Raw genomic sequence first — 14207 nt, 5'->3', positions numbered from 1 at the left:
GCCCCATCCAATAATTCTTTGAAGACTTCCAGGGATGAAGCATCCACAACTAACTTCCCTGGGCAGTAAAGAACTTCTTCCTAATGTCTAACCTAAATCTACCCCCTTCCAGTTTAAAGCCATTACCCCCATGTCCCATCATTACATGCCCCTGTAAGAAGTCCCTCCCCAGATTTCTTTAAGGCTCCCTTCAGGTACTGAAAGGATGCTATAAGGTCTCCCCAGAGCTTTAATTGCTGTAAGGTCTCCCTAGAGCCTTAATTGAGGGGGACTTCTTTTCTCAAAAAAAAAAAAAAAAAAAAAAAAAAAAAAAAAAAAAAAAAAAAAAAAAAGAGAGAGAGAGAGAGAGAGAGAGAAGAGGAGAAAAAACCCAACCACTCCAATTCTGTTCTGTCTAAAACTGTATGTTGGAAAAACACAAAAAGATGCCAACACATCAATCTGTCATGAGAAGTGGCAAGAAAAGTCATCTTACTTAAAAAGAATGCTAGTTTTCTTTTTAAGAAAAATGCTAATTATGATTTGCCTGTCCCATAAAAGTCACAGCCCAGATCCTGAGATGCTAGAAGTGTGGTGAAAGAAATTTAGAATAAATAACTAATTTAGGAAAGCTTATTAATATTCAATCAATAATTTAAAATTTACATATAACTAGGGAACCTATGAACAGCTCATTTAATTTTGTCTGCGGAGGCAAACCAGAAGGCAAAAGAAACTCTAAGGATGCACAATGACTTGAATTAATTTAACCAAGTAATAATAAAACTTAATATCCAATGCATCTCTCTTACAATTTTTTGTAAATTCTGATGTAAAATTTTCTGTGTTTAAGCCAGTTGAAAGGCCTGTCTCCCATATGAATCCTCTGCAACTCAATCAGCCTGAGCTCCAGGGCAGCCTAACTTCAGCCAGGCTACTTGGCTCCTTGCTGTACCCAGATGTAGGTCTCTCTTTGCTATTTCTAGTCTTCAATTAAATGTAACTGAACCCAGCCAATAGGGAAAAAAAAGGAAAGAAAGAAAAGAAAAAAAAAAAAAAAAAAAAAAAAAAAAAAAGGAGGGGGTAGGAGAGCAGTGATGACAGAACAATGAACATATGAAGTCTTAGACTTAGAAAACCAAGCTCTAGTTTTGTTCAATGGAGTCCATTCCATCCATCTGTCATTTCTTCCCGTTCCCCCACTGACCTTTCAGAGCAGTTGGGCAGTAAGCAGGATCAGATAACTGACAAATGGAATACATGCTTACGTGCTGCATATATGATATTCAGTTCAAAAGAAAAACTAAGTGTTCTGAAACCCCAAACATTTACATACTGAGCAATTATCCTAATCACTATAAGATGAAGTAATGAAAAACTGAATTATGTTTGCATCAAAAAGATTCCAACACTTGAAAAGTGTCCAGATTCAATGTCTCCCTATACAGTCAAACAACAACTCTGAAATATTGAACTGAAAATCATTTGCTATGGAATTTTTAAATTCCAAAAAAACTTTAAGCAGCAGAAAATACTACAGTACCTCAGAAACCAGAATTATCTTAACAAATAAGAGGAGAATATAATTTATTATTTTAATTTTTTTCCTTCTTATCTATCTTTGTAAGATGAAGATACAAATAACTTAGAACAATTTTATTTCTAGCCTCTGTAGGTTTAAACAATATTTTTAAAATATATGTATATATATATAAATCCATAAAATACTATTAAAAAATAGTATTATTTCCAAAAGAAAAAGATATATTAAATGGCATAATAAAGCACAAAGGGAAACTGTAACTATTTGCAATTTGATATAAAATAGATAAAACAGATTCTAATATTAAACTACAAGCTGTGGTCCCCACTACTACTACCTAAGAAACGAAGAAGTAAATCTAGAATATTTTACTACACAAACCTAGACTGCTAGGCAGAAAATGTATATTTTACTTAATAATGGAATGAGCTTGGGAGGTCACCTGCTGATTCAAGCAGGGTCAACACTGAATTCAGATGAATCTGAAAGATCTAAATTAGAAAACAAAAGGTGTACAGGTCCAAAAGCTGAGTCAACCTCAACATTAAGAGTTTACAGCAGCATCTGATGACTGATAAACTCTGCACCCCTTTCTGACAATAACAGGCTGCTAAGAATTATCTTTAAAAAAAAAAAAAAATCTTCCAGTGATGCTTTAACTATTATAACTATTATTTCCTCACTTATGAAACAGTTGAAATCATAAGAAATGTAAATCTGAAAAAAAAAAAAAAAAAACAAACTCCTAACTTCTACTTTTCCTATCCTCTTTACTTAGGAAAAGACATAGCATTTGTTGCAATGAACAAAATGTCTGGGATACAAAGTCTTCAATAAAATATTCCCTGAGATACACTTCAAAGCAGAATGTTTCATGGAACAAAAAATCAAAAAGATAAGTCACCTCCCCTTATCATGCTGACATTTCTGTATTTTTTGCTACTAAAACTTCAATGACATTTTACTCCAATGATGTGAGAACTATTTCTGGATCCTTTAAAATTAGAAAACTGTAAAAATTTCCAGGGCACAAACAGCTAAAGAACACCGATAAAAGAAGAAAATCTCTCTTTAATATTAGGAATTGATTTGAAGGATATTTTTTTAACAAAGAAAAAATACCTTATTTTTCTAAATAAATGTGGTTATTAGAACACATCTTGAAACACATGGAGTTCTGCATTAAAACCAGCAGTTTATAAGCAGTATCTTTGGAAAACAACCTACAAGAAATTGGATTTCAGTTGTGGGCAAAAGCACAAAAATTCCTTGTGGAAACCTATGGTTAGGAAAAATAGCTCATAAAAACCACTAGCCTTTTCAATAAGAACTAAAGGCCTCAAATCTACACAGATTACAAATAAAAAAATAGAATTATATAGGGGAGTGGCCTCCTGAGTTATCTGTCCTTGTGGAATGGAGAAGGGTCAATCTGTGCAGAGATGAAAGGAAGGAATGATAAAACGAAGTAGTTCACCCATCTGTTGCAAAGGCTGCTTTAAGTGGAACAATGTGTAATTTTTCAAGGAGGGAAGACAATACACTGTTTGAGAAGGGAATTGAGAAAGACGTGCTTGGTTTATGTCTCTTTGCAGGGAGGACACACATGTCAGGGACTTTCCATGGAAAAGGAAGATGCGTTGTACATCACACCTTGCACACTCTGAGAGCCACAGAAACACCAAAACCTCTGGGAGTTCTCTAGTCTGGCTTCTTGCTTTCCACAGGACTATCTCCAACACAAGGTTTTGTTTACCCAAGAACAAAAACGAAGGATGAAGTTTCAGCAGCCTGTCTGGGTTTTCCAGTACTGCACTCCCTCCTAGCCAGGTTTTTCCTAATATTCAATCTGAATCACTTTAAAACCATAATTTGGAGTCACTTCTCTTTGGTTTACCCTCTGTCACTAGCTAGAAGAGTTTAGTTCTATCACCTTTCTAACTTCCCTTAAAGAATCAACTTGTTTTACATCAATAATTTATTTAGCACTAGAATACATCTCAGAACCTCCTCAGTTCTGTGACAACTGGCAAATAAAAGAACTCATATGGAAGAAAAAGAACGATTAAACTACATTAAATCATCATCCAGTGTAAGAACTGAAAGTCAGAACACTGGCATTTGTTTGTAGGTTTGAAATGTGTCATTCTCTGGGTCAAGTTCAGATGACAAAAAAAAAAAAAAAAAAAAAAAAAAAAAAAAAAAAAAAAAAACATGATCACAAACCCAGACTGAAGACAGACTAAAGATATATGTTTCTAGATGTAAAGCACAAATATTTATTTTCCAAATTGGTTGATTTTGATTTCACCATATTTTGTGTCTAACAACCTAGTAGCTGATTATCTGAACTCTTTCTGCTGCAATGACTTAATCAAGCCTCTTGTGGCAGGCAGGCCAGCAGACACACTGTTGTATGAGAAGGACAACATACAGACAGCAAAGTTTAATATTCCTTGGGATTCCTCTGTTCAGGAAATCATCTCCCTTAATCCAGCCTCCCACCCACACACAGACTCACACCAAATTCCTTCAGTTTTCACTCCACTTCCCTCCCACCCCCCATTTTGGTTTTGGTGTAGGACAGCCAACTCTTTGCTGAAAAAATGCACCTGGGGGAAAAATTGCACTGAAAACTATGTGGATTTGGAACAAGATCGCTTCCTACCAATATTCCACGCATTTTGCTGCATGCCTGTCCCAGTATAATAAATGGACCGGAACAAATGCAGAAGTTTACACATACTGCAAATACCTGAAAGACTGAATTCTGACTTTGATGTACTATTTTCCCATTTTCCTATACGTCGCTGATTCTAGGTGGCAATATCAAGGCCTCAGACAGATAAGACCAGCACTTGCAACACTAGATAGCATGGTCAGCACACCCAGTCCCATCATGTTAACAGTCAGCAAACCTGTAACACAACCCTTTAAACCCATCACAGAAGATGACTGAATTCCTGAGCAAAAGATGAAAGATATTACAGCTAGACTGAAAAAAATAGTTGACAACTCATATTGTTCTTATCAGTGAGATTTCTTTCACCTCATCCCATGAATGAAAATTACAGTTTAAAAAGTTTAAAATCGCATAAACAACCCTTTGTGTGACAAGGATCTATAGGGCTTCCAGGACTGTTTCATTCTAAATACGGACCCTAGCCTGAACTCCATACATTACATAAGGACATATGGTGCTGCAAAGGGTAAGACCATAGCATAGTTCGCCATTACAGTCCACAAACAGTAGTAATTTCTATTTTTTTTATGTAAAATGATTTCTCAGGTGGTAAAAAAAAAGATAAGGCAATATGAAAGTTGCTGTTTTTAAGGGGAAGCATCTTTCAGGCAAATTGCCTCATTGCCAGAATGTTGATCCCAGTCCCGGCAGCCTCTTGTCTGCACTTCTGCAACTGACAAGATGCTAACAATAACAATTTCTAACACTTGAAAAAAATAAACATATTTCAAGGTTGATGGATTGTTTTATAACTTGAGCAGAGAAGAAACAGGACAGGCTTTCAGACTGCACAGAACATGTTCAGATACGGTTCTTTCAGAGTGTACAAGATAAAGGTTTAGAGCTGGCAGCTGTGGTCACAGTTTACAGACGCTTTCTGCATACTTTTGTATACCTTGTGCTTAAAATTACACTGAAAAGACCCTTTTATGATGACCACTAATAAAAGCTTCTAAATGCCTCTTTTTATCTTTTAGGAAAGAGCCAATATCCAAATTAGATCCAGTATGTTACTTAAGTATATTACTTACTTTCTTGAAAAAGAATAAAACTGGACATGTTACAGATTTTGGTAATAACCAATGCTCTTCTAGCTTTCATGTTATAACATTGTTTCTGAGTAGATTCTGACTGCAGATGAGACACACACTTCAGGCTGTGGCTATCTAAGAAAGACAATTACAATGCCAAAACACATTTTGTACGGTGAGAGAAATAAAGCTTACCTGTTGACCAAGTTTTCATGTGCTAAAGAATAAAATGGAATTACAAGGAACAAGTGAAAAGAACCCACAAATACATTGAGGAAGCTAAAGTAGAAGACAATTATAGAAACTGAAATGTATAACTTTATGTCTATGCATATATCACTGTAATGTGTAGAGAAAACCACAAGTCACCAGGTGTCGCCGATAATGAACTGGGAGCTTAGGCCCAGCTGTGCCCAATAATTAGGGCCTGCCCCAGCCGGAAATGGGCAGGGCTGAAGGGCAAGATAAAAGGCATGCTCCTAGAAGCAGAAAGTCAAGAGATGAAGACGCCTGAGGAGGGGGACGGCAAGAGAGCTCCAGAGAAGAGCCATGTCCCCGAGAGAAGGCTCGCCACAACAGTAATGTGTCCATGCTATTACCTCTACATTACAGTGTGATACCCTACACTACCTTTCTAACCTTCACATATTGCTCCAGCACATAAAACTTGAAGATTTAGAAAGCAAAATCTGCTTCATGAAGTAGCTGACTTGAAATCCATGCTTCTAAGGATTATCCTTTAAAAGTTTAAGACAGATACGTTCAAGTTATTTTTGCTCTTAAACACAATTTCTAAGTGACATCAAGCCTGTCATCATCTTAGACTGTTACACAAATAGAAACATTTTAAGGAAAGAAAAGTACCAGAAAGCAAGAGATTGTTTAGCAGTACTAAAAGTCCTGTAAGAGGAAAGCAGAAGTTGAAAGCCTACAGAAGCAATCTGGTTTGTTCTGCAAAATCCTGGACATCCACAGGGATTCCAAAACCCACAAGAAAAAAAAAAAAAAAGAAAAAAAAAAAAAAAATTAAACAAAGGTGATGTCTGGGCAGAGCACTGAGAATTTCACGTTGAGCATCCAAGCATACTGCAGTGAGGGTCCCACGAGCGAAGCATAGAGAGGCATTGCAACAAAAATCTCCTTTCACAAAGTAGCAAAACACAATGAATGCAGCATGGAGAGAATGAAGATCACTGTCAAAGATGGGGTAGGTAATACCTCAGCAAAACGGGGATTACTTTTTCATTTATTCTTACATTATCCATATTGTTTTGGAGTTACGACACACAACAAAATTCAGGCAGCCTGTATAGCAGAATCTCTACAATCAGCCCTGTGTAAAATACATTTGTAGTCTGACATTGAAAAATAAAACAAGTAGGGTTTTTTCTAGAACAGGTTTCGAATCTATTCCAAAATTGACAATTTGACATTATGCAAAAAGCACATAGCAGTTCCAGAAGGCAATCCCAAAGAGAAGTCCTCTTCCAAGAGGACCGAGCCAAATATGAGCTGCTTGCTAGCACTAGACACACAAATACAGCAACACTTTTGTATGGAGAAGATTAATGAAATGTTTCTAGAGAATAAATCAACATGCAGCACATACTTCTGTACAGAGGCAGAAACAAAACATTTCCCAACAGATGCAGAGTGTTTAGAAATCTGCACTGGGAAGCTAAACTGAATGCATGGACACTCTGCATAAACATGTGGGAGAGGGATTTTATTTATATACTTAACTGCATCTGTGTAACTGCAGCTATACTACGTAATGTCAATATAAACCTGTCAAACAGAGGGCAAAGTCAAAAAGATGTATCATTGTACAAAAGTAATGTAAAAAAAAAAAAAAGCCTACAAACAATGCATGTGCTCATCTCAGGTTCCCTGAGATAGGTAACTCTCAGTCTCACTATACTGAGTTTGTCTTTATCAGCTGTAACTTTTTAATTCCACATAGTCCTATCTTAAAAATTCCACAGATGTAATTCAAATAATTGCTAACATAGTCACTAAAAAAAGCCCAAACAAACAAACAAAAAAACCCACCACATTTATTCAGGAAGTATTTTTAATCTAAAAAGGTTCATACATAAAATTTAGTTAAATATGAAGCAAAAAGGGACAATATGGATACTTAAAGAAGTATGCTTGCTTCCTCACAGGTAACTACAGTGTAACACACATGGTAACCACACAGCCAGATTTCTTCAAACGGAGAGAGAAAGAACAAAACAAAACAAACAACATCTAGATGAGAAGAGCCAATAGTTTTGGATGTCAGTGAGGGATTTACAGAAATCATAGGAAAATACTTGTCAGGAAATCTACAGAATTCCATACAGGGATCTGACACATACGAAGCACTTCACATATAATCCACAGCTAAAATCACCTGCATCCAAGCAGGAAACTCGCTGCACCTTCGGGATGGACTGGACTTACTGAGTGTTCTCAGGTCATCCCTGTGGTTTATGCCCAGTAAGACTTGTATGGATCAGTCAGACCTTGGGTATTCCAGATTGGCTGAGCAGATGTTGATATGGGCACTTCTGTCTCAGAAACGTTTCAACTTCACTAATAAATTCCATCCTTTCTCTGGCAACAGAGCTTCATCTTATCCGCAATCAGAGAAGCATCTCATATACTTATTCATCTTCTACTTTTTCAAAATCATTATGGAAATTATGTATTCCCCGAGCAAGCCATCAGCAGGACTAACAAAATATCAACACAACTGCTTTAAAAATTGAAGTGTTTACAAGCCCATCCTCTATCCAAAGGGCCACTTTACTTCTTATGCTATGAGAATTCATTTGATAGCCTTTAATCTTTGGTAAGGAATTTTTCAAATGCTCTAGATAAGTTTGTGGCATTAGACCAATTTTCTTCATCTGGATAGCCTGCAAACTACTGTTACATTCACTGACTTACAGTTTCCAGGTTGAAGAACAATGAAGGTAAAACCAATAAAAGATTTAACAGTAAACATCAAAAGTCACACTTGAGTTTATAAAAGTGAAATCAGAAAAGTGGTTTCATGTTGCAATATGTTTATATGAGGAATGACAAGGCACCTCATGATCCTGAAATGAAATTTTTAAAATTGGTGGTTTTGCAACAGGCAGAAGGAATCATTCAGTGCAGAGACCAGCTCACTTCAGAGTTTAACATTTTGCTTCCAGTGTGCACCAATTAAAGACTCCATGAGAATCTTAAATTTAACAGATTAAAAGTGCACCTGTGAAAACTTTTCCAGAACATACAAAGACTGTGACTACAACCAAAATGAGACAATTCTAGAACAGGTCTAAATCCCTGTGTTTGATTGAACATATATGAGTTCTGGTGAGCATGGTAATAACCTCTCACAGTTTCTCTGTTTATTCTGAGGCTACCAACTTTTCTTTCTAGTATACTATTTGTCTTGACTCCATACCCCACTCCAAAGGAAATTATTTCATTGCCATCAGGCTCTTGTTTATGTTAGGAGAGTTTGTAGATTTTGGAGAGAGGAAAAAAAAAAAAAAAAAAAAAAAAAAGACGCAGCACATCATCCATACAAACAAACCCATTATGTTTTCCATGGCAGCTTAAAAGTCACAGAAAAGGTTAAGTATATTTTCACATCTACATTTGCTGCTTTGCTCAGACCACAAGTTTAGAGATTCTGGCCTGAGAAAACAAAACTACACTTGTTTTTGTTTTCCCATGTTATTTATTTAAAAGTTAGATTTCCCTCACCAAGGAGGAAGAAGCAGAAGTGGATGCATATCTGCTCCCAAATTTCAGGATTTCAGGAATGGCCTAAAAAGGCTCTAGCTTTGATTTGTGACAATTTTAATTTAACACTGAATACCTTACATAAAGATGTATATGGGCACAGGACCCCAGCTGCAGTATGCCACTTAAACAACCTTTTCTTTACTTTTTTTTTCTTTGTCCTCTCCCTTTCCCAAAATGGCCTATCTTCTATTTATTACATTGTGGGGGGGGGTTCTACTGCAAAATTTCAGAACTACCCAAAACAGTGGAACAGCCACGCTGCTACTTTTATAAATCAGTCTGAACTATACACAGCCTATGTAGGTCAGACAGCCTATGCAGGTCAAATTTTGTTTCCTCTATTTCAGATCCAACTTTCTTTCTTGTATTTCTTGTCTGTTTTCTATTCATTGCAACTTCCCTGCCTTCAAATGCTGAAGGCCTATCCAACATCTGGTTGCATCATATATTTACTTGAGAACTTGAAGGTTTCAAAACTTGGCAATGCCAATACAGTAGTCCCACACAAAGTATCTGAGGCATAACAACAGCAAGAAACAAGCAAAGAATACAAATAATAACTAATTCCCCCTTAGAAATACAATTGTATCAATTAGTATAAGAATTTGTATAAAGATTCCTTTGTCTTTTGATAGTAAAATCTGTGGTTAACATGATAATACCAGGCAATTAAAAATATGGCAGGTTCCTACTTTGTGCACTTTGCATTACACTTATGCCCTGAAGGAGTGGTTCTACTGTGTGCTGCTAACCCAGAAAGGGCAATAATTGAAACTATTTATCTTCAGGAAACAAAGACTGTATTTTACAGTATCCTCCCACTGTTCTTGTGGGGGAGTCAGCCTAAAAGTCAAACACTGACACACATTTTGCAGCTGATCCTCATTTTTGTTGACCACATAATCATTTAAATGCTAAAATTCTGTTTCAGCTGAGGAAAAAATAACCTCACATGAGCAAGTTTTAGGGGTTTTGTGCCACTGGTTTTAAGAAAGGCAAACAAAATACAAAAACTCAAAGGAATAAAATTTACTTTTCTTTAGAGCCATTCTTGACAGACTTAAATGTGTTTGAATTTTTGCCTGGAACTGGTATGTACCATTTAATCTTTAGATTTCTAAAGAAAATTTCCATACTGCCATCTCAGGATGGAATTTCTGATGCCTCTCATGGAATATGGAGAAAAAGATGCACTTTGCTGATTCCATTTTTCACATCATATACACTAGATTATTAACATAATTATACTCTCTACCAAAATTTAAAAAACTTATCTTTGTACTTCAGATGCTGTTTAAAGTCCACTAGTGCAGAAGTATGAAAGTACATGTTTACATCCAAACATAAACTTATAAATTATACACAGCAATAACTGGTTTATATATGCATATTTACTATATATTATTTATAAATAAAACCACCATATACGGATACAGAAATAAGGTGGGTTTATACATATAAACATGCATACATAAATATTTATACATGTACACACACCCTCTATATTAACATCCTACTCGTGCCTAAATATGCTTCACTCTGCACACTTTGAAAAGCATTAAACAAAGTTGCATTATAAACCTGTGCTGAAAAAGGGTCACAAGTATCTTGACTCACGTATATCCACATTACCACGAAAAAGGCTCTTTATAAACAGATCACCTGACACAAATACATAAGAGAATTCAGCACAATCTTAAAGATGAGGTTGTACACAAGAGGACTGCTTAAATATTAAACAGCACACCACAGAGTCAGAGTTGATTTTAGCAGACTACCAAAGAGAAAAACAAAATCACATTTTCTCATCCTCATATGCTCCATCATCCTCATATCCAGACAGAGCAGAGACTGGGACAAAATTATCACTGGGTACATCACTACTTTACTGACCTTAAGAAATTTGAAAATAGTGAGAGATTTCAATGAAAATCTTTACCGTATACTGTTATATTCTTTTCCTCAATACAATTCTAGATACTAGAGTTCTCCAGATAAGAGTTTTTAGAAAAAAGGATCTCTGCCACTATGTTTGTGGCATAACTTTGTATACACAAACCATCCTGTCATGTTCAGCAAAATGATGTTAGTCATCTATAAAGACATACTTGTAGGCTTCAGCTTAAATCAAAGATTCTGAAGACAAAATAACATAAAATTAATCTGCAGAGTGGAAGAGGTGGAAGCCGCTACCTGAAGAGGAAAATAAACAAAACCAAAGCCTATCTTTCATCTAGTTTTCCCATTCTTGAAGCCACTGCCTTCTTAACAATCGTGGAAAATATGACATTTGAACTCTAAGAAACAGTGACTAGAAAAAAAAACTCCACATTCAAGCGTGGTCTGCAAAGAAGCAGCTAAATAATACTCTTATTAGTCACAAAACTGCAACAAAGTAAAGCATTCAAAATTATTCTGCCTGTACTTACTCATCTGACTATTCCAGCATAAGCCACTGTGTTCAGTTTTCTTTAGACAGCAGTATGTTGTTAAAAACTTAGGATTAAGCTGAAGTTTACATTAAACCCATTAAATTAATAAACTAATCAAGCACAGAAACATAAACTCATGCAACAATCTTAATGTTTCCATTACTGCTACTAGAATAGCATAAAAGGTGGAATATAAAAAGTATTTAAGTTGTGCCTGACATATAGATGACCACATAACAAGTTTTGGCCTGGCTTTCAAAGCAAATACGGTAATGATAAACAAAAGGAACATCTTTTTTCAGCCTTGAATTTAATAAAGCAGGTAATTATTTCTTAAACTAAGAAAAATATGAAACTTAGAAATGAAGACACATATTTCATACTATTTTGAAAACATTACGTGCTCTTCAAGAAAAGGAAACTCCACTAACTAGTGACGTTCAGACAAAGCTATCAACTTTGAAAGAAAAAAAATCCCCACCTGAAATTATTTTAACTCGGTAAAACCAAGGGGGGAACCCCCCAACTTTTCCCATTATAACCATCCTGAATTTTTTTTTCCCTCTACCCGTGCAATCACTATTTTTAGGTACGAATATTGATAAAGTAAAACTTTCTTTTAGCACAGCCGACTGTTAAAACACAGAAATGGGTAAAAGTAAAGGAAAGCGGAGGTTCAGGTGTATTTTGGTGTGCTGCGGGAATTTCACCAAACTTCTGGTCAACTGTGCCTAGCGATGCTTGAGAGAGGCAGCGGTGAGAGCCACCCCGGCGGGCGGTGCCACCTTTGTTCCCGAGGCCACCGCAGCCGCCTCCCGGCGCTGCCCGCCCTCCCGCCGGGACCCTCCGCCGCCCCCAGCAGCCGCCAAGGAGAGCTGGGCTGGCTCCGTCCTCTCCTGTGCCGCGGCCACCTGCCAACTCCCGGGGCCGGCCCCCAGCTCCAGCCGGCCCCACGGCCCGTTCTGCCCCGGCACAGTGCCCACCCCCGCGGCTTGGCCCCCTCCCACCGGCATCAGGGCCGGGGAGGTGCGCTCGACCCCGGCGCCGCCGACGGCTCCGCCGCCTGCCCGGCAGCAGGGAAGGCGTGCGAAGCTCTGAGCGCCGCTTTGAATCCTGGGCTCTCGGGGTTGCTTTTTCCTTGTTGCTGATTGCCTTTCTTTTTTTTTTTTTCTTTTTTTTTTTTTTTCCTTTTTGGGGGGGGGGAAACTTTTTTTTTTTTTTGTGGAAAGTTTCCTCTCCAAGCAGAGGCCGGGACAATGCGCAAACTGCCCCAGGGCGCCGCGCTGCCATCCCAGCTGACAGGTTTCTGCCCCCCACCCTTTCCCTCCTCCTTCCGCAGAATTATAAAACAGGCAGATAGATCCGGCTGGAGTTTGTTTTTAATAACTGCTATTAGTACAGCTAATTGCATCCACTGCCAATAAAATAAAAGTCAAGCTCGCATGCGAGCATCCCGCAAGGAGCCTCTCCGGCACCGGGGAAGGGAGGAGGGGTTCGGCAGAGGAAGAGCGGGGGGCCGGGATGAGGGAAACGCGGCGGGGGGTGGAGGAGAAGCGCAGGAAAGTTGCAATCGGTCTCGTTAGCCCCGGAGCCGAACCTCCGGGGAGAGGGAAGTTCACAACCAGCAACACCGCCCGCAGACAGCGAGCCCGGGGGGCAGCAGGAGGGGGCCTGGTTGAGGGGTTTCTTCTTACCTTCTGGTCGACGATGGAGCAAGCCATTTCCCGGACGTGCGCCAGGCTCAGGTCCCCCGAGGAGTCCTGCAGCAGCAGCACCGGCTCCCGGCTCAGCCCGATCTGGAGGTGGAAGGCGACGCCGCCGCCGGCAACTGTCCCCGGCGGCGGCAGCGGGCTGGGCGGCCGGATCAGCGGAGGGGCGCTCATCGAAAACTTCCCGCCGGAGCCGCCGCCGGAGCCGAGGGTTCAGGGACGATGGGGAAGAGGCGGGCACCGCGGTGAAAAGTTTGCGGCCGCCCCGAAGGCGCCGGGCGAGTTCCCCCGCGAAGTTTCAGAGAAGTCCCGCTGAGCAACTCCCGGGTGAAAATGGCGAGGGGGGGGGAAGGACCGGAGAGGATGCAGACAGGAAAAGGCGGCGAGAGAGACGCGAGGGGGGAGCCCGGCCCAGCGCCGCCGAGGTGGTGCCGCCGCTCCGGCTGTTGGCGCTGTGAGCGGCGCGGGGGCGGGACGGGCCGCGCCCTCCGCCGGGACGGGCCCGCCGCCTAGCTGGGTCGGGCCGGGTCGGGTCGGGCCGTGCCGTGCCGCGCCGCTCTGCCACCAAACGGCGGCCGCGTCCCGGCAGGAGGAAGGGGCCGACCTCGGCGCGGCGGCCCCGGGCCGTTCAGCCCACGCGGGGCCGCCTGGTCCCCCCACGGCGGGGTTTCTCCTCAGCCGCCTCTGGTATTCCCACCCCGCCCAGCCAGCGGTCCTGTCCGTAACCCCGTCTCCCCCGGTCACCCCCATCCGTGACCTCGAAAACGCACTCATCCCGCCTCGGAGATGAGCCTGGGGAGAGACGGCGTTTTCCCTGGCCGGCAAGCAGCACGATGGCCTCTCCCGGGCGGGGTGGTGGCAGTGACCCTGGAGGACAGAAAGAAGAGCCAGGGGAGCGGGAGCTCCGGCATGGCCCCGGCTTCTCTGCCGGCCGCTCCGGGCACCAGCTATTGCTGTGTCCTCCGGCAGCTCCTGTAAGTT

At 40.2% G+C, this 14207-nt stretch overlaps 1 protein-coding gene across 3 annotated transcripts in view; it reads right to left on the bottom strand.

Moving 5' to 3' along the window:
* PRKD1 (protein kinase D1) overlaps nucleotides 1-13693 on the bottom strand; it is a 124924-nt gene extending 111231 nt beyond the window's left edge. Inside the window, exon 1 of one of the 3 annotated variants that reach the window (XM_071746202.1) lies at nucleotides 13212-13693. In XM_071746202.1, the coding sequence (XP_071602303.1) occupies nucleotides 13212-13400 (189 nt within the window). In that variant the 5' untranslated portion in view covers nucleotides 13401-13693. The remainder of the gene's footprint in view (nucleotides 1-13211) is intronic. The other 2 variants (XM_071746203.1, XM_071746204.1) reach the window with 2 other exon arrangements.
* Between the last annotated feature and the right edge of the window lie 514 nt (nucleotides 13694-14207).

This window comes from Heliangelus exortis, chromosome 5 (genome assembly GCF_036169615.1).
Source record: "Heliangelus exortis chromosome 5, bHelExo1.hap1, whole genome shotgun sequence".
Classification (NCBI taxonomy): Eukaryota; Metazoa; Chordata; class Aves; order Apodiformes; family Trochilidae; genus Heliangelus; species Heliangelus exortis.
This window is presented reverse-complemented; position numbering and strand designations above follow the sequence as displayed.